The 21376-nt window shown below is 38.8% G+C and overlaps 1 protein-coding gene across 5 annotated transcripts in view; it reads right to left on the reverse strand.

The window, feature by feature from the left end:
* Window positions 1-21376, reverse strand: part of MAGI2 (membrane associated guanylate kinase, WW and PDZ domain containing 2) — a 710849-nt gene that overhangs the window by 57964 nt on the left and 631509 nt on the right. For 3 of the 5 annotated variants that reach the window (XM_066318722.1, XM_066318724.1, XM_066318725.1), the window contains 4 exons: window positions 13030-13121; window positions 6877-7069; window positions 5815-5901; window positions 3589-3837 (listed from right to left, as the gene is read on the reverse strand). In XM_066318722.1, coding sequence (XP_066174819.1) covers window positions 3589-3837; window positions 5815-5901; window positions 6877-7069; window positions 13030-13121 — 621 coding nt within the window. The remainder of the gene's footprint in view (window positions 1-3588; window positions 3838-5814; window positions 5902-6876; window positions 7070-13029; window positions 13122-21376) is intronic. The other 2 variants (XM_066318723.1, XM_066318726.1) reach the window with 1 other exon arrangement.

The following is a 21376-nucleotide window of genomic DNA, read 5'->3' on the forward strand; positions in this document are numbered from 1 at the left end:
CTGGATTAGAGAACATCCCAAGCAATGCTTTGACAAAGGGAAAACAAAATTTCTACTATTATAGACACAGGAAAATAAGCGTGCCACAAGAATTGGATGTTTAAGCAAGTACCAGCAAGGAAAAATGACATTCAGATCTAAAGGCTGGCTCCTAAGTTCTCAATGCTAATTTATCAAAATGACAGCTACTACAGTGCTGCCCATCACAAAATGTGAAAAAATACTGTGTTTCCTAATTATGACTGTAGTCTGCCCTCACTCTGTGTCTACATCAATAGTAAAAAAAAAAGCATTTAGTATTTTTAAAATTTCTGCATGGCAAAGGCACGCCCATAAATCAACAGTAACAACAAATCCCTTGCAAACCATATTGAAAGAAAAGCTGATCAAGACCCTAAACCTCCCAGAAAAAGAATTTCATCTCCAGTTCTAAGAGCTCCTGAGCCTTTCATGGCTCATTCTCAGGTCAGAAGGAGCATGAAGCACTTGGAAGAGGCTCTGTGAGAGCAGCACAGCCCACATCCCAACAGAGAGTGGAAAAGGGATTTGAGACTCAGCTGGAGCACTGCTACTGTGACTTCACGGGATTGTCCTACAGCTTCAGAGACAGAGCAAACTCTCCTGGCAAAGAGAAGGTCAGCTTTTGTGCAGCCCCTTCAGCTTCAGGCCAACTGCAAAGCAGCAAACTAATGAACCTGCAGCTCTGTAGCCAGTAGCAACCTTGCTGGACTGACTGCTTCAATTTTAGCAGTGCTTGAAGCACACACACCTAGTGACACAAAGTGCTTGCTCCTGTACTCAGCAAGAGCTGTTGTAATCTGTTGGACTGTAAAATAGTTCCTAAGTGTGATTTCAAGAACAAGGAAAATAGTTTCAGTGCATAATTAATTGCCTTCCTGAGCAAAAGTGGTGATGATACTTATTCTTCCAAGACCCCAAGTCTTTTGCTTTTACAAGGAAGTAGAGGAGGGAATAGAGTTATTGAAATAAACATTCTTAAATCAAAGGAACCCTTCTTCACTTTGCCTTGAGGATGCTCCCAGTGAGACAACTTCCTGGGCGCTGCTCTTCCTCACAGTGTCTGGCACTACATGAAACTCCCTTTTTTGACCTATTTTGCCCATTTTGATTTTTTTCAGAATTGCTTTGCAATTACAACATTAACATTTAACTGTGCACGCATGTCTGCATAACATCATTCTGTTCCACATGGGGATACAGGAGCTGGCAACAAGTGCACTGCCTCTGAAACAAGGGGCACTGGAACCAGAGCACAACACTTCACCCAGTAAACATGTTGCTGCTATGAGGAGTAACTACAAGGCGTTAGCATGGTGCTGTGCAGATGCCCATTTTGGACATTGCACTGCATATATCCATTTCAGATTCTCCTACTGTTGGTATGCTTTTTACCCCTGATCTTGCATTTCAAAAAAAGGATTGTGTTGTTTGAGGCTAGAAGGTACCTCAGGAGAGTTTCCCTGTTGTATTTTCTACTAAGGGGCTCAAAACTCAGATGCTGTATTCTGAATGGATGAGAAAAAAGGGAGTGCTGAGTAAAAGGGGATAATAATTTCCCTCAATCTACTGGCTCTGCTCCTGTTAATAAAGCTCAAATTACTTCACCCAAATAAATATTAAGTAAAGAAAATAACCTTTCTTACTTTAGAAAGAGTCAATAATTTTTATGTTGTTTTCATTACTGATGACAGATGATGTAATATTCAGAGTTTTTTTCTACTACAGTTTTGTAGCAGAATTCATATAGAAAGGGTATTTTCTTCTCCTTTCTGTCACTGTCTACAGCAAATGTAATTTTTTGTTCACCGCTGTTCTCGTAAACTTAGGATTTGGTACTTCTTGGGATCACTGAAACTCAATGCAGTTATTATTTGAATAAATTCTCTTGTCACTTCCACAGCAGGCTGTCATTTCTCTTTACTGTTGGAGATGTTCAACTGAGCATCAAAAATGACTACTTACATAGTTGCTTGTGGAGAAAGAAAAGTACTGAAAGAACATGTTGGAGGGTAGGAGGAAAAACAGGATCTTGAACCTGAGTCTTTAAGAGACTATTCCAGTCACAGAAATTCTGGTTGCTTAAGCATTTTCTCTTTTTCTTCCTTTCTCTCTCCCATTTCCTTCTCCATCTGCCCCAACCACAAACTGTCTACAAAGTAATTCTCTTGAAAAAATCATGGCTGACTTAACTGATTAACATGTATGTACCTCAATGGATTATTATTTTTTTTCTTTTCTTATCTTCTGCAAAGAACTTCCAGTCCTTTGGCTATTATATTCAGTAATGTGAAACCTCAGAGTCCCAAGAGGCTAATTAGCCATGGGTTTGTTACAATATTAATTCCAGCAATCATGGAGTTTTAAAATTCAGCTGAGGTAGCATGAAAAGCAACTCTTTTAATAACTGCACGATCGTGAAATACTGCAAAAAAAGTTTTCTGAGATAACTTGCTATCGTGAGATAAGGTTTTCCCAGTATTCTCTTAGCTGCTTTTCAGGTATGAATTTAGAAGTGTGATGTTTGGCCCTGAAGTTGAAACTGTGATTTTATTTTGTCAGGAACCAGTTTCAGGCAAGAGAACAGTTCCTTCAAAACATATTTTAGTGTAGGGAAAGCATAATATTAGGCTTGCAAAACTATAAATGTTCTCACTTCTCTTGGTGTTTTAGCCGTGTTTAGCATTATTTGGTGGGGCATATGGATGTCTCTCAATATAAAGCCTTTTTTGCTTCCTTCTGCCAGAGAGTTCAGCTCTCATTGGGTTAAATGTCATTGGAAAGACCCAAAGCTGCCCCTGTGCCTCCAGCAGCCACTACCTGGGTTTGACTCTTCTGTAGGTCCTACATCACATCTGTCTGACCTCTCCCTAGATGTGCTCCTAGGAGAGCTCAAGGGGCACCAGATGTCTATATTAAAGCAATAAAATTGACCCACAGAAAAAAACTAATTTTCTGAACAGAAAGTGAGCTGTAACTATTAAGTGCAGATTTTGCCACCTGGGTACTACTGAGTACAGAGGGATACACCTATCCCCCTGTACTCAGCCACAGTTTTTATGCTGTCTATACTCCCTCCAGTTAAATCAGCCTCTGCACCTGCATCTAACAAGTTCTCCCCATTTCCAGTTGCTTCTGCAGTCCCATAATTGGACAGCTGTTGTCATAGGGTTTGCTGTGATCTAAGCTTTTTTCCAACTTGCTGAACTTCATCTTGATCTATTGAAGAAATGTCTAATTCAGTTGCATGGAGGAGAATTATTTATTCACATAACTCTACTTGTTACTTACAGTGTCTCTTTGGGACACAGTAACAGAGAAAATACACTTCATGGGTGAATTCTCTATTACTCTGATAGTCAAAGAAATGTGGAAACACAGAGCTCAAGAGGCCAGAATAACCTTTGGTTTTGTCCAAGACAAAACAGACAAACAGTGCCCCTGAATAACCATTGAGAGTATCTTCAGTGATAAATTGTTAGCAGATAGGTTTAAATGATTTTTCTTTTTTTTTTTTTTTATTTGGGGCAAACTTAGAGAACTATGAACTGAAGAATGTGATTTACTCACTGATTGTGGACCCGGACTCGGGCCTGTTGAGGGAGCTGATGATCACAAAGCCAAAGCCTTCGTTCTCCTTGCGGTGGATCACCACGTCACTGGTTTGCAGGCTGTGGGAGGCAAAGCCCTCGGGGGGAGTGGCATTGCTGCTGGAGACAGCGTGATTGCTGTTGGCATAAGTCGTGTAGTCACTTCTTGGAGAACTGTGGTGCGTAGACACCGAGCCTGGGCTTCTGCCATTCTCTGGGCAGGGCTCTCCTACAACACAAATCACACCAGTGTCACAGCCTGACTGGCTCAGCGGCTCCGTGAGTTACAGTGCGTGTGCTAAGGCAACACGAATACAGCTGACTGTCTACAGACCAGACTACCCCAAGTGTTAAACTAGGAGCTGTAATAGATGCAGAGAGACAGGAATCTACACAATTATGCAGAACATTCAAGGGCAATCAGATAAAGCAAGCATGAACACTGACTGCTACGCTAGCTACAAGAGAGGAAAGGAAAGTAAGAACAGTGTCTATCTGGATTGCAAAATCATTACCAAGTGCTATTCCCTTGTCTGCTGGTGGATCTGTCATCAAGAGGAAAATGTGACCATCTAATCCAATAAAAAATTATTTGTGTTTGGATTACAAGAATTTAAGCAGGGAGCTAACAGAGTAATTAGGATTAGCTGCATAATGTTCTTCTTACAAGTTGATTAGCATGTTCAAAAAATGTTCAAAGAGCAGAGTTTTTATACAATGAAAAACGATCACAAGGAGTGTTTCTGTGGGTGTCATGGCAGAAACAGCAGTCATTTAAAGGTTTGGAGATGCTCTTGTTTGGCAAGTTTAAAAGGGCAGAAGTGAAAATGGAGTCCAGGCACACTTAAATATTGCTTTACAGAAAAAAGAACAGGAAACAAGTTAAAACTTGTAGGATTATATATTTTTTAGTGTCAGCTTTTTCACAATGGAAAACAGTAAATTTACACTTCCAGATGGGAAAAAAAGGATTTATATTCTTTGCAGATCTAAGTTATTTACACAAATCAGCATTTATTGACAGTTTATATATAGAACTTTCAGATAAATGTAAGTATTATGTTTTCTGCTTGGAAAAACAAAAGTGGCAGAGTAATTTTACTGAACATGTGAGGAGCTCCCACATATACACATACATCCTAGGCAGAGAGTTTGCAAATTAGACCTTCAGTGTGTGTATATATTAATAAAATAAATAGCATCCAAGGACAAGCTGTTGTTTTCTCAGTCAGGTGTGTCCTTTAGCAGTCCTTCTGCAACTATGAAATAAAGTAATTAGAGAGTATAAAGAGGAAGAAAAACAAACAATTATTATACTCCTGAAAATCTCTAAGAGTTATTGAACCAAATCTGCAGCTAAATGCCATAGTCAGTGACAAGAGAATTCTCATTTTCTGGCTGTCGTGTTTCAGAAAGCTGAATGCTGTTTATGTCAGTATGGCTGCAACAGAAAGGAAATTCTCTTACCCTGTGGAGTGACCAAGAGCTGGCTTGGCCATAAAAGAATGCAATTGAATGCCATTAAATATAAAAGAATGATAAAGGAGGAAAAGCTTAAATGGCTATTCAACTGTCAACTGTGCAGTAGTTATTAATCAGAAAAATTACATGTTGCTCCTGACTGTGAAAAATGACGTTTTAATCCATGCTGTTCCAAAAATCACATTTTCCTAATCAAATTGTTTTCCAGATCTTGTGAATTGTGATTTTCTGTTCCAGATCTGGGTAAGTATAGGTACAAAACAGTAATTCCAGGCGAGGGCTAAGATATGTGTATCAGCTACCGACAGGTAAGGAAAACACCAGATCCCTCTGTTGTATACATTCATGTTAGTGAGAAATTCCCATGAAATCAATTGGCCTGATGTATTAGTACAGCGTTTTTCAGTCACGCCCAACAGCAGTTGTTTTAAATTTTCCCACAAAGCTTATGTTGTAACACACCACATTAAAATCCTGTTCAGCTCCTGAAATGCTTAAACATTGAAGAGCTACATGCTACACTCCCCAGTGCGCCACTCCAAAGGCCCAACGATAACTGCAGGTGTTTTACCAGCTTGCTGTCTGCACCAGGAGCCCAGGCTGGCTGGCAGACCCTTTAATGTTTCCCCAGCAGCAGCGAAGGCTGGCATGGCTCCGTGCTTTGCCTGCAGCATGTTCAGCTGACCCGGGAGCGGTGCTGGAGGTGAGGGCTGGGCATTATTACCTTGGTTATTGGCCATTTTCCTCGCGCTGGGGGAGCTGCGAGGGGGCGTCGCACCAGGCGCGGGGGCACCTTTCTGGCCGGAGGACTCTGGAGTCAGCAACAGAAGAAAGTCAGTCCTGCAGGAGCTGGGGGGCCCCAATGGGAAGGGGACTGCCAAGACCATGGTGGGTAGGAGGGAGTGGCTTTTTTTGGCATGGAGCGAAGGGAAGAGCAGCGCAGGCAGTGACAGTGGATCCAGGGCACGGGCAGGCAGAAGACAGGACAGGCTGGGAATGTGGGTTTTTTTGCTCATTTCTGGTACCTCAGTGAAGTGTACTCACCAAAAATGTTTTAAAAGTTCTTAAGTAAACGTCTTTCCTCCAGAAGGCAAAGATTGTAATGGAAGGTCATCAAACTCTCCCATTAAAACTTTAATAGATGCTGCCACAGACATTTTTCAAGGTTCCGATGTTTTTCAGCAATTGAGGCTGAGCTAAACGTCTAATTTACTACAATACTTCATGTTGGTTTAGGTTCATTTTCTGAATGTGTCTGCTTGACAGAAGAATCTGACCCTGTTCCTATGAGCCACTTGTGCCCTATGGAAGATTTTCAGCCAGTTTCCTTTGCAGTTCAGTGGGAAATTCCAGATGACATCAGTGAGACCAGAAATGGGCTTTTAACACATACAAGAGTGAAATGAGTTCCTGCCCTGAACAGTTAACAGTCTTTGAGCCTTTCTCTTATTGACATAATCAGCTCAAATGGCTTTAACTTAGGTGAATGTTTAGTCCCAAAAGTGGACAAAAGGAGACAGCACAGACCAAGACAGTATGGAACAAACCCAGAGCACTTATGATCACCACACCAGGGTTGCCAGTATGTTTCTATTTCTGAAGGAAACAACACTCAGTTGGAGTATTTTTATCAGAGTAACAAGGGACACATATTTACAATTATTCTTTCCTCAAAATGACACAAACATTCACTTTGATTTCCTCTACTTTTTTAAAAACAGCGCTGGTTTCTGCTGCCAGCACTGGGCATCTGTTTTCCCTTTCACCTTTGCCAGCGTTCACTCACCCGTGGGTAGCACCTTTCTCCTCACAGTAAGGTTCACCTGCCCGTTTCGGGCAGCGTTGTGCATAAGATCAATCACGTATCGGTGGGTTTTGCCGGCCACTGGGATCCCATCCACGTACACCAGCTCATCACCAGGGTGGAGACGCCCATCTCGGTCCGCTGAGCCCATGGCAATGACTGCTCCAATGAGAATCTAGGCAGCAGAGAAACAAAATCCTGTCACACATTACACTGAGCCTCCAATTTAGTGACGTGAATATCGCAGTGATTGTCTCTTTCTTCTGAAATTAAGCTAGTGATTTAGCACAGGTGAAGAGATCTGTGTGTCTCTGAAAGCTTGTCCTCTTGTGGGTATGATTGAAGATGCTTCCTTGCCTTTGGTAAGAAGGAGTTTCCTACCTGCATAGGAGAGATACACCAGAGAATCATAATCTGAGTTCTGCTTGATATGTTCAAATCAAGATAATCTGTCTCCAAGGAGCACTGAGCTTCTATAGACTATGTTATACAGAAGACCTAGAAAGATTAATTCCATGTAAGGACCTTTTTCATTTAAAATTAGCAAGTCTGTGTATTTCTTGTTGAAGGTTCTTCACTGCTGTGTGATTTAAGTACCTGGAGTCATACACCTGAGGTCAGCAGTGGAAGTGACCCCACTACACAGAGCTCACTTCGGGACTTTTTAGGGGAAAAGAAGTACTGCATTGAATGCTATTACTCATAATGAATGACTGCTCAGGAAGTGCTCGATTAAAATGGAAAAAAGAGGGGAAAGATGTCAGCTTGTGTTTTTTTCCCAAATCGACATTTAAATGTAGTTTGTATGGGACATATAAACTAGTAAAAAATCTGTCCAAAACCTTTTAATGACTTTCTCCACTTTCTGCACTTTCTCCACTGCAGATAATTTCACATACTTTATTAGAAGAAGAGGCATATATTTTCCCCGTGGACTAACTGGTAGAACAGTTGAGATTGATTCAAACAAAACCTGCTTTCTTTGAAAGAATATTAAAGCATTCACAGAGCGTGTTCCAAATTTTCTGCTCTCTTTTTCAGTGTGAGAGTCTGCACAAAATGATAGATATGACATGCCATGTGACAATCTGCTTTAAATAATAAAAGATAACAGCTATGAAGCATTGCTTTTCATGATGAATTGCAAAGGCTAGATGTGGTAGTCACACAGATGGGCCTGTGGTTTTTTTGTGGTCTTAGCTGCAGAGTTGCAAGTATCTCAGCATAGTGTTTAAACGAAATCCCCTGTGGAGCCTGGAGAATTTCCCCCCCTTTTTAGCCTCCCTCTGGCTTACTTTTGCTTTCAAAACTTAGCAAAGAGAGAACATGATGTGGTTTTTTTCCTGCTTTCTGGGGTTCTTGGGATCCTGTTAAGCAGTGCCAGGCTGAGTGGCTAGAGAAGCTGTTTCAGGTTCTCCATTCTTTTCTTCAAATGGTGAAAAAATATACCTCAAAGCATTGGAAAAGACTTTGTGCAAAAGTCAACTATGAAATATGTAATTATGCTCCTTTATTGGACAGAAGAAAAGCTCTCCAAGGCTACATTTGGCTAGATATCCACAAAGTATTCTCAAAACTTTTGAGAATCAGGCATCTCACATAAGTAAGAATTTAAAGAATTTATTCCTAGTTATTTTGACAAGAGATGGGTGATAACCCTCTGCAGCTTAGGTGTTTGTGTTTTGTTGAGCATTTGCAGTTTTTTCATAATTTAATGACAAAATATTAAACAATTAGAGCATCTTTAACCTTTGGAAAAACAAAATGGAGATCACAGCATGGACAGCATGGCAGACATCAATATACAGAGCAAACTGGAAAAACTCTTTCTTGTTCTGACTAAGTAATTATTGCTGATAGTTCCCGTTTCCACCATGGAATGTAATTGTGTTACTCATCTCACTGTTGGACTCCTGACATAAAGAACAGAGTCATACTTCAAACACGTCAGCCAAGTGTGTTTGTCAAGATGATGGCCACCATATCTGTTATTTGGTATATTTAATAGCAAGAATAACTTAATTTTTCTACTTCTTCACTTTCTATGTCTGAATTTGTTTCTTATGCAATATCTGCTCTCATTTCATGGCTGAGAAGTTGCCATAATAGTTATCAATCCTGCACGTAAAGCACAAATTGGAAAAATATATATCAGGATTATATTACCTCTGAAGTGTGGTTTCATACTGGCATGAGATTGCTTTGAATGAATGAGAAGAAGGATGATGGCATGTAAGAAATAAAGAGTGCACTGTAGAGAAAAGTTTCTCCTATTATTTGAGATTAAACAGGACAAATTCTGGGATTAGGATCATTGCGGCAGAGCCTAATCTGAAATTAAAGCCTATGTCTATTAATTTATACAGGTTAATCTGTTTGATACTGAATTTCTTTGTGATTCTTGGTAATTATCTTAATTTGTATTTTAGTTCCTCTGAATATAACACTATAGTTTCACAGGCACATAGCAAAATTTAAGTATATACACATAAAGGGTTGTTCACCTAATTTTAAGTGTCAATGATGCCTAAACCCAAGCTAATAATCTAAACTCTATCTAATCACTGCTAAAATAGGACTTCCAAAGGCATGGCCTTATCCTAACATTTTGCTCTATGGATATATGTGTCTCAGAAATGTAGAAAAATACTTAGAATGTATCTTCACAGTAATAGTAAAAAGAACATAAACATATATCTTGAGGACATTTTTGAGAAAAATCCCAGTCTGTCTGTGTTGAAAAGGTAAAACTCTTAGAGAAATTACGTATCTGTTCCTGTGATTCTGAGTTTGAGCTGCACAAATGTATGCAAAATACATCTCCCCTTTGGAACAACAATTTGCAACCTCAGTAAAGTCCCAATTCATGTGTTTTGGCAACCTTTCAGTAATATTATAATTCACCATAACAGAAGTCAGATTATCTCTAAATCCTCAAGTTACTGGGAGATGTGATCAATAGCTGTAATAGTGCAATATTGTAAGACTCGAGAGGTGACTTGAACTGTCACAACTCACAGTCTTGATATTTGAAAGTTCTCAATAAATTTCAGCATTTCCTTTCAAAAGCATTTTTATGCTTACAAATATGGGAAGTGGAGTAGTACAGCAGCATTTTCTCCTTCTAAGGTGCCAGGTAGCTGATACAACTAGAAGGAAACTAAGCTACAGTCCCTCTATAGTGTCAGTATTATCCTTCTAAAATAACTTTATTTGGATTCTCCTTCTTTGAAAAAGTTATTGCCTTATGCTGAAGAATCCATATTCCTTTTTAGAAATCAAACCACAAAGACAAAAGCTTCCTTTTCTTCTCTGTTACCTGACTGCACAGCTGGAGAGCGGAAATAAAAAATTCAAAGCGTCTCAGTTCTTGTTTCATAGAAAAGGCAGGGGTTTGGAGAACAGGCAAAATCTGCTTCTACTTCTCTGGAGGTGAAAGGAATGGGAGGCTGCAGGGTAGGCTGTCCATGGGGGAGCAGTGGAGGAGAGAGAACAGAGTTAAGAAGTCTTGTACTTTGAATACAAAATAGAGGGACACTAGAAAGAGTACATCTGTTGTGTTTATTGGTGTTGAATTTGAGCAGTGAAAACAAGATGGGCAACAACGAGGGAGTGAGAATTGAAAACCTCAGCAGTGCAACACTTAATTCTGAGAAGGTGCCCTTTTGCCTTGTACAATCCTCAGCTTCAAGTTAGCTTCTTCCTAACTCCTGAGGACTTTGAGAAATGTTTGCAAAGACACATGAAACCAATGAAACATTGGATTGATAAGCCTTGGGGAAAAAATGCTTTTGCACGTGCAAACTATGGAATAGAGATAGCAGCCTTGAGGCTAGGAGTAGGATAAGAACCTGTTCAACAGGACAGAGAAATGTGTTAAAGGGTGGTTCACAGAGGGCAGCGGTTTTGGTCCTGCTCCCAGAAAATAGCAAGGTGCTTATCTCTGCACTTGATATCCAGCTGTGGCTCTTTGACTTCAGGCAGTAAAGTCAGGTCAGTCCTTTGCTGAAGAGACACTAGAAAGAGCTGATCCTCTGTAATACTTCAGTGCATAATGCATGTAGCTGCAGGGCAAAGTGCACGTTTCAAAATTTCTTTTCTACTGGATTGCTGAGCAGAGACTCAAGTCCCTCACAACTCCAGCATGTATCATGGATATGAACTACCAGAATATCAGACATTCTACATGAGTTTTCTCTTAGTCTTTTAGGTTGAAATCATTCAGTTTTATATAAATAATCATCTTTTAGACAAGGCATTTGAGCTGCACTTTTCCCCATGAGATTGTCATAAACCTCCAACAAGCAGAGCCAGTCAGACACTTAGTCTATGACTGCTTAATTATCCATTTGTAGTGAAAAAAGCACTAAAGGAGACATCAAGAGAGCCTCTCACAAAATATTGAGCAGCCTTGTAGCCAGGGACACTTTCCTGGGAGATAGGAAATGCCATTGGACATTACTGTCCAGAGGAGGTAGAAGGAGATTTCCAAATCTTCATAGAATCATAAAATGGTTTGGGTTGGAAAGGACATTAAAAATCTCTAGTTTGAATCTCCCTGCCATGCCATGGGCAGGGACAGCTTCCACTACACCATGTTGCTCAAAGCTCCATCCTGGTCTTAAAGGTAGTGCCTTTTCTAGTGTTATTTCCAGCAGTCTAAAAAGACAAAATGGATAAAATGTCCACTAAGACCTCACAAATTTCCTTTTTGGCTTCACCCAGTAGGTGAGCTTTGAGAACTTATACTGACTGGGCAGTAAGAAGGGACAGGGAAAATGCTTAGTTGGGAAATGTGCCAAATGATGGCTGAGTGGCCTCATTTTATGTGCACTGGGACATGCTCCACAGAAGGAAGTTACATATCACAGGGGCTTTCAGGCACACTGCAAGTGTAGAGGATGAAGCAGTGTTGTCTTGGAGTCCTTCTGAGCAGCTATACTTTATATTTGAAAAACCATTGAAAGGGCTTATTCTAAACTAGACTGAATTTCAAACAGCATTTGAAGCATCTTTTTTAGAACTGACTGCATTATTTTCTTTTATGGGAGACAACAGCACACTGTTAAGATTTATCAGTACTTTAACAGATGTTAGCAATTTTAAAATATAAGAGGTTCTTTGTTTCTCAAAAGCCATGTACTGGTTAACCTTAAGGCTTGAATGAAAAACACACTATTCTATACTCATTTGAATATGGAATATATGAATTATTGACTAGGGAATATACAAATCTAATAATTAATTGCACATTAGCTCAGAAATGTGGTAACACAGGACTCAGACTGTGCTTAAAATTGTGATGATAAAGCACTATCATTATTGACTTCAGATTAGTCCTAGCTGTCAGGCTATAGTTACATCATAGATTTTTTTCTGAAAGAGCACTAATTCTGCCTGCTCTCAAAATTATAGTATTTAGATAGATCAGTAATTTATCAAAATGTGTACACATTTGTGGTGTGCCATGCACATTTGTCCCTTATTTTCTGGGCTTCTGCATAGTTTCTTTTAAATATAGTGCGTATGGTTTATTTTATATTATATATTATTAGCAAACCATCTATTTTAATTTTGTTATGGGTTATTTGGTTACATGGGTGCCTCCCTCCTAATGGTATAAAGTTATAATTTTTATGCCTGTTTGCCACACATGATGCTGTCATTTAACCTGGAACACTGATTGTCACTCCCTGGTGAGATCTTTTGTTTCCCAAAATAAACTGCATTGTTGACCGTGTCTTTTAACCACACATGTACATTTTCCACACAAGTTGCCTACTCTGAAACATGGCTATGGATTGTCATACATAATTGGATTTTTGGAATCTTCTGCTTAAACTTGATTTTGGAAAGTCCAGATTAAGAGATGCCAGGTCACGCTCCTCAGTAATGGGATAAGTGGTGCCCTGTTTTCACCTTAATGCCTTCTTATTCTAACTTAATTCTCTGTGACACCTTTTAGATGTGAACAACCTGAGAGTTCTGGCTTTTTCTATGGATGAATAAAAGTCAATTTACTTGTAGCCTTAACGTGGTGTCCATTCGGGTTCAGTTATGTAGTAACATTTTTCTGACCTTTACACAGATTACAGAATGTGGAAGAAAAAGGAAAATCAAGAAGAAATAACTCACAGGCTGCCCAGGCTCATCTCCTCCCAGGATCCTGAAGCCAAACCCAGACTCCATTCTCCGAAGGTGAACATCCAGCTCCTTGTAATCGGGACCTGGTTTAAAGAGAAATCCCATTGAGCCAAGCATTTTGGTCTTAACTCAAGAATTTGCACCAACTTCCCTCCCACCTTGTGTTTATTGCACGTGACTAATGGCATCCTGGCTGGAGCTGGTGGAAACAAATGGGCCACAGACAAGGAGCAGAAGTGAAAATGTAGGTGTCTCTTGGAGGATGGTTATGTTCAGTAGAATACACTAAACCAAACTAGAATACATTCACAGAAGGCCAGTATGTAAAAGTCTGTCCAAAATAGAGGTTAAAATGTGTCTTCTTCCTAAAACTGACTGAATAATGGACTGCTTGTTCATCCACCTCTGGTCTTTAATTTGTCTTTCCTTGTAATTCATTAACTCCTACAAAGAATAAACTGAAATGGGAGACAGAGATGCATCCATCCAACTCATAAAATATGAAAATCATTACAGGTCATTTAAGTTCCAAACACAGATATACATATATGTCTTTTTATGTAATGCAGCTTTTAAGTATTCCACTTCCAGGTAATACCCTCAATAAGGAGTTTTGATTAAAATAATCACTATAAACCTCACAGCCTCAGAGTTTAAACTGAAAACTAACATCACTAACTTGAACTCCTTAAGCTACTCAATTAAAGTCTCAACAGCTTTATGAATCAATAAGGTTGTGTTTCCATATGCCTACCTGACCTGTCTTTAAGCATATATTATGTCCTGTAATATATCAGTTGAGAAACAGAGTCTTTTAAAAGTCGATTTCTTATAAAAGTGTCTTTAGCTTCATTTGAAAGAACACAATGTTCTGCGGTAATAATAATAATAACAACAATTATTATTATTATTATTATTATTATTTCAAATATTATAAAGTGGAACTGTAAGCATTTGGAGGACTAAGAAGTTGTCTGTTGTCTATTGTGACTATCGCTTTGTTGACATGCTCATCAGAAATGCTTTAGACTCATCACCCAAAGCAGCGACTGACAGGAATGGTCTTTCCTATGGATTGTACTCTTGTCTATACATTGTGACACAAAAACTTCTGGTCAGTGTCAGCTTGTTGCTGACCCTAACAGAAAAAAGGGATGATAAGGTTTATTTCAGCAAACTGCTCATAAGTATCTTCAGTTGTGCCTTGTTCCCTCAGGGTGGCAGGGATTACAGATGGCTGAAATATGGTATTTCAGCAGCTCTCACCTATAGATCTCCCTTCAAGGCCATCAGTGGACACCACATAAACTGTGGAATTTGGTACATTCCAAATGGTTTAGTGTGGGATTAAAGCTGGATTTGTTTCAGTCGGGTATATTGCAAAGACAGATACAGAATGACATGCACTGGCTCTACTGCAGTAAAAAACCTCTGTAAACAGCAGCATATAAAAGCATTAGCTTACCCTACCAACTTGCTTCTCATATATTGAGAAGACAAACCCAAACAGAACCAAATGGCTTAATATTACTGACATTTTCCATTTATTTAGTGTGTCTCAATGCTAAGAAGCAAACAAATTCTGGGTGTGTACAGTAAGTTAGCTTAATGCAGATCATTTAGAAGTTGTGAGAGGCAAAGGAATTTCAGATGAAAGCAATACTTTACCTGGTTTGCTGCGCCTACAAGGATGGGGTTTAGCACTAGGGAGACAGTTTTGTAGATAGACACAGTGTGATCACCCTTTGTAGCCCAGGTTTAACACTCAAAGGCACTGTCCCCAGCAGTCTGTCAAACTGAGCACTGTCTTTATTGTACACAAGTGAATGAAAATGCACAGTTGGGAATACAGTAAGAAGATATAAGAATGTCATGTTGTGAAGAATACTTGCCCTGGCAAACTGAGATGAAAATTTCCCTCAGATAACATTGACAAAGCTGAGCCAAACCAGTGCTGGCACCAGACTCTAAAATAAGGGGCATTACTTATTTTTGAAAGGATGCTGTTTTCCTATCCCATTTAGAATGGAATAGATAAGCCAGGTTGACCATGAAAAAGTTTAGGCTAAAATATACTGTATAGGGACATACTTTTCCATGACCCCTAACACAGTTTGGAAGCCTTTAGATTAACTGACTGGGCTACAATGCTCGTTTCAGAAGAACCTTCCTCCCCAAAGACTTGGAATTCTGTGGAGCTCATCGTTTGCCAACAAGTCACTGAAAACTACTTTTAAAAAAATAATGGTTTTTTCTGTCCTATTAAGGAAGTAAAACACTGGAAAGGATCCCTGGGTCATCAAGTCTAGCTTCCTGTTACTGCAAACTTCTGCAAGCAAGCAGCACACAGACCTTACCACTAAAGACATAGGCAAAGAAGACAGTGGAAACTGAGCTTGTTTGTGGCCTTTGTCACTAGGTCACCCACCTTGCAGTAGTGTCATAATATCACAGGACCTCCAATGCCTGACTGGTCCACAAACCTGAGAGCTGTTTCAGCTTTCCTGTTGGGCATGGTATGACTCCACTGGGCTGCACTGATCACCTTCCCATTGCTCTGGAGACAGATGCACCATAGATTCCTGAATTTACATCACTGAAACTGGACCTGACTTCTACCCTTGGTTTTTGTGCTTAAGTGATTCATGAAATAAGACAGAAGACTCATTGCAAAGCTCTCCAATAATATTAATCTTTCATTCCAGATCCTTCTAGACGAATTGCTTAGCTACTTTCTAGTCATTTATCTCTACATTTTATGCTAAGCACTGTCTTTTCCAGGCTAACATGGAAATGTTACTGTTATAACTGGCATTTTGTAAAATGTAAAGTATAGATTCATTAAGCACACATCACTTGCTTGGTGTAAAAAAATCAGTTACCAGGTTAGTCCAACCAGCAACTTTTGCTAAACTCCTTTTGCACAGTTCTTAGTTAATCTCCATATTGGCAGTTAGTTTTTGAGCAAAAACATGTTCTAAATCCTTACTGCTGCGGAGATCCATTTTTCTTTCTGAAAGACAGGTAAGCTGTTCACTACTCTGTGCTTTTCCACAAGAGCTCATGTTTGGTAGGTTTACTAAAAGCCCCCATGATTATGTGGCAACAGTTTCAATATTCCTGAATGTACATTGATTAAGTATTCTTACCCATGTAAATTACTACATTTCATGTGATATTCCTCTAGTCCTTGCTTCTCCAGGATTCTGGTACTGTTTTGTTCCTCACAAAGGACTGTTAGATAGACTAAATTTTGTGTTTTCTTGCTGGAGCAGATTTTCAGTTGATCATACAGAGAAAATTACCTGTACTTACAGAAAATGACACTCCTGTGCCTTGTAATATACTACAAACTGTTGGTTAATACAACTTCATTATGGAAAATGTGTCTTTTTGTTTTCTCTTGCTAACCTAGACTAGCATCTTGTGGTTCATGCCAAGTAAGAAGTAATGAACAGTCTTGCAGGAAAGCCAATACTGATTTAATACTGTCCTTTCCAGTTTGCTTATCTTTCCAGTCAGCTTAATGTACCTTAATGACCTGTCTCCTACCAGTTTTACTGAAAGGAGAGTTTCACCTTAAAGTCAGTATTTTTTCTCATGTAATATGGGCATCCTCTGCCAGAGTGACAGTGCTCCCTGTCCTTCCTTGCCTCTCTACACATTTTTATTAGAAAAAGAACTTTAACTTTGCCAGCTAGTGACTTCATTCCCTCTTTTTTTATATAGTTATACCACCGTATTTCTTCTTTTTGTGTGAAGGAAAACTTTCTTAACAGTTCACTTGGCCTGGGAAAAAAAGCCTCACACCAATTCACTTTGCTAGGCTATAAAACCAGCTGGCTCTCCCATGAATTTGAGAATGGTATTGGACAAGCTGTGATCTGATCATTGCTGCACAGTGAGGACAGTAAAGAGCATTGGGAAATTCTTTCTTGTTCCTGAATGAATGGGGGATTTGCTTTAAATGTAATGGTATCAGAATAGATTGTTACTGAACAATAGTGAGATCTCACAGGTGAAGATGTGATTATCAACTTCCAGCTACGTTTCTGTATTGTATTTATCTGAATCACTGGGTGAACAACACACTGATAAGCAAGGAAATGCTTAAGTTGTTTCTTAAACGTTGAGAAAAATAAATACCTGAAAATGCTTAAATTAATTTTCTGTGTGAGACAAGTCGAACAAGTGATTTTATAGTGATAAATCTGGTATTCGGGATGATCCTGTAAATGCTGATATAAGTTTTTTTATTAAATCTCTTCTATATTGCAATTAAGGGAAAGATGAAGTGCTTTGCTGTAATACTGTTACAACCTTTCTGGGTATATTCAGCTACCTACTGAAAAGAAAAAATAGCTTGGCCTCCTTTGCTGAAGATGGTGAAGATTTTTGTTACATATAGATAATTATAAATTGTGAATTGTAATTGGCACAAAACTACAATAACTTCATCTGAGTTTCAGATGCTCTTGAAAGATGTGGAAAGCTTAAAAACAGTCATGGATCTGCTTTGCAATGTGAGCTTTTTAAAAAAAGCCTACATATTCCCTCTTGATATACATAGAGAGGAAAGCTGGCAAATAAAAACTTCAGTATGGAAATCATCAAAGCAAAGAAAAAAGAACTGGTGTGCTAACAGAGTTATTCAATGTATAAACCCTACTAGGTTATGCAAAACCAGTCTGATGTTATATTTAATTTAAGATCTCTGTCCAACTTGTGTAGGACTAGAAAAACTTTGATAGGATTGTCAAAACAGCCTTTTTTTTTTTTTTTTTTTTTTTTTTTTGTCTGGGATGCCTCTTTTAGCTGTTCACTTAGCATGGTAACACTGGAAAATCAAATATTACTGTTTTTAAAAAATGTCCATCAATGTTGACTCAAATACCCCAGAAATCTCTTGATTTTGAAGGTTTTTGCTTTTACATTTTTACAGCACAAGATAAAAGTATGAGAGCAAGGAATCAGTGATAGAATTAAGATAGAATTAAATTCAGATTTTAAAAAATGGTTGCTTAAGCTTGGATTTGGGCATGAGCTTTAGAGATACACTTGTATGCTACAGAGTGAACACTAATATGAAAGTACACATAAAACACAGTAAAACATAAACGAAAACTGGCTGAGAAAAAAGAAATACCTTTCCTTGCTCAAAATGCAAATCTATTATAAAAAGATTTGGCATAAGCATTCTACAACCCCACAAAGATCATACACAATAAAATGGTGACTGGACAGTCATGACTGTCCATCATCTTGAGAAATGATTAAAAAAAGAAGAATAGCTAAAACATAAAATGGAGGACAACTAGTTTACAGAAAACAAAGGCTGAAGAATACTTGCCAGAGGAATCCGCTCGAAAACCAGTCCTGGGCAGCACTTGTTCTGAATAGGAAAACGGGGAATTAAAGGTGAAATACATTTCTCAAGTTATTTCAAGATGCAGCATCAATTTCTCTGCTGTGTTTTGAATTACTAAAATGCATTTTCTAGTTTTTTCTTGAAATTTTGTTTTCTCCTCCCCTCCTTCTTTACTTTCCATGTGGTACATGTACATATACCTGCTTTAAGATTAAGACCTCCCTGCCCATTTCTGTGCAAAGTGAAAAAGATGGTGAGGTGGTAATGTTTCTTAAACACAATGTAGGTTCTGATGAAGAAAACATTTTTAGTTTGGTTAAAACTGTGAAAACTAGTGACAATATTTGTGCTTATTCAAGTACAGCAATAAAAGGGGAAGTGTAATGGGTATGTTTGGATGACTTGACCTCAGATGACTTGATCCCTGCTTTTATACAACTCAGTTACAAAATGTCTTTTTATCATCAAGAGGAAGATTTCTCTAGAGGGATATATGTTGCCAATAAGAACAACTGATTGCACATGAAGGTAAATGCATGTAAATTCCTTTAACATACTTTTTATGCAGGTAGTTTCAAAGTATTTGCATTTCACTATATGAAGTGCAGCAAACAACTGTGTTGTTTTCATATAAAACTACTTTGCTTGCATTTGAGGAATTTGGCTGAGTCTGTAGCTGAATTCGGTCATGCTTCCTTTGCTAATTTTGAAATGTTCTCAACAAGAATTTCTGGTTTATTATTTTGGCAGCACCCAGAGTGAATTGCAAAACATTCCAAACCAGAGGTGATTTCTGTTGGCCTACACACAACAAGAGGGCAAGTAAGGTACCCCATTTATGTGACTCTAAGCCGCAATATCACACTGTGCATATTTCATCCTATAAAGGAAGTAAGGTCTTTCACAACAACATTTGTAGGACAGTGATGCAACCCATGAATACATACTATATTCCTAAGAAAGAAGGGTGTGGTGAGAGACATAATACAGCATTTCCACTGTGGGGAGTTGTGTACCACTTTGAAAGACTTTAGACTAAAGCCACCTGCCTTCTGGTGGACTGCTTCCCAAAGGCAGCATGGGCTGCAAGGGCAGCAGCTGCGTGATTCAGAGTCCACTTGAGATAATACTGAATTGGTTGGTGCAGGGTAAAGACATTTTCCAAAAGATGTTTCCCAAGAATGGAGATGTCTTAAAACTTTTGTGGTAAGGCTATTTAGTTAACAGCTGTGTCCTGTCCAAATCCAGGTCCACTGAATGAGGACATCCATTTGGGTTTGGTGTTCCTGTTGCATTTATATTTAATTGTCTGTGTTGAGTTGTGTTACATGGGCTATGCTGTTTGACTTTATAGGGGGCTGCATGTCTTTACTTTAATGGTTAAAGGAGACAATTCCTTCACACACTTCTGATTTTGTACAGTGATTTGGGATCCTTCAGGTGTGACGTGCTGTCTAAATGTAAAATTTTCCACCAGCACAGCTCCTGAAAACCAAAACCTTTGAAACTGATGCTGCTCCGCTACAAACTTGGAGAAATGATTTTTTTACTCACAGTCTTTCAAGATTTCAATGGAACTCTTAAAAGAGACAAAATTATTTTAATGTAGAGAAAGCAATTTCATCTTGATAGTCTCAATAAACTTTTTTTTGAAGGTACACAAGCCTTTTCTCTCGGTCACTCAGCTAGAATTGCCCTTTGGAGCTGCTGTAAGATTGGTTCATTCTGTTCCCATTTCTGCTTGCAGCCACTCTAATATCTCCCAGAACTGGTCTCAAGCAGCAAAGTGAAAGAATCACCACCATTCAAACTGTGACCAATTAGGGAACAACTTGCTCTGTTAAGACAGACAGCCATATATTTTAATAAGTTAGCAGTGTCGTTTTTTGGGAACTGTTATTTGTGGTCAAACAAAATGCCTGTCAATGAGGAGGTTTCCTTCAAAGGTAGTGTCATGAAGTCTGATATGGCTTTTGCTCCTTTGCCTTGCAGACCTTCATGTAGGTTGTCACTGTGTTAATTATCATCTTGTAATCAAGCATTCAGCACCTAGCATGTGTTTTCACTGTAGTTAAGGAATTCACACACATGGAAATTGGAACTGTGCTATGCCAAACATGTTGAATCAAAGCCTAAAGTTTTTAAATGTTCTGACCATCAGAAAGATAAACCTAGGTGTGGATTTGTGTCTTTGGCAAAGCAATGTTCACATTAGGAAGAATCTGTTGCCAGCAGTACGGGTCTCTCTGCAGTACACATAATTGTGATAATGTCACTGACACTTTGGAGAACAAAATATATCCTCTAAATAGCTGTGCTCATGAAACAAGCAAACTGTTAGCAAATAGTAGAAAACTTCAAAAGAAGAAAGATCTGTAAAAACCTTTAACATAGAGGACGGGACTGAATTAGCACTGTCTCCATCTGTAAATTGTAGAGATAAGTAGGCTTTTTTGAAACTTGCCTAATTCTGTGCTCAAAGACCCTACAGAAAAGCAAGTTCCAACAGAGGAGGAAGGACTGCTAGGCTGGTCCTCAGCTGAGCAGAATGCACCTCATTTGTGCACATCTTGGTGCCTTCTATCTGCTAAGCATAAATTGAGCTGGTAATTTTACCAGAATACTGAGAGATTCTAGTCAGCTTTGTTCTACAGAAATATGTCAATTAGGTTTATAGGAAACTAACTTACACAAGGCAATTTGAAACTTTCCATTTATTTATTATTGAATTAATATTGACATTTTCTAAACTTTTAATGCATTTTTCTTTTTTATATGTTAGATATCCTGCCTCCACCTCACGGAAAATGAGGTAGAAGAATGAAATTTTGGAGAGGTCAGGACGAAGAGATAAGTCTATCGAACACTGCCACCATAAAGAGGCATTCAAAGTGCTGAAAGTTTTAAAATGATGACATAAGATTTCTGTATTTTCCCTATGATTCCTTTTCGGTTGAATGTCTGCAGCTG

The sequence above is a fragment of the Sylvia atricapilla genome, chromosome 5 (assembly GCF_009819655.1).
Source record: "Sylvia atricapilla isolate bSylAtr1 chromosome 5, bSylAtr1.pri, whole genome shotgun sequence".
Classification (NCBI taxonomy): domain Eukaryota; kingdom Metazoa; phylum Chordata; class Aves; order Passeriformes; family Sylviidae; genus Sylvia; species Sylvia atricapilla.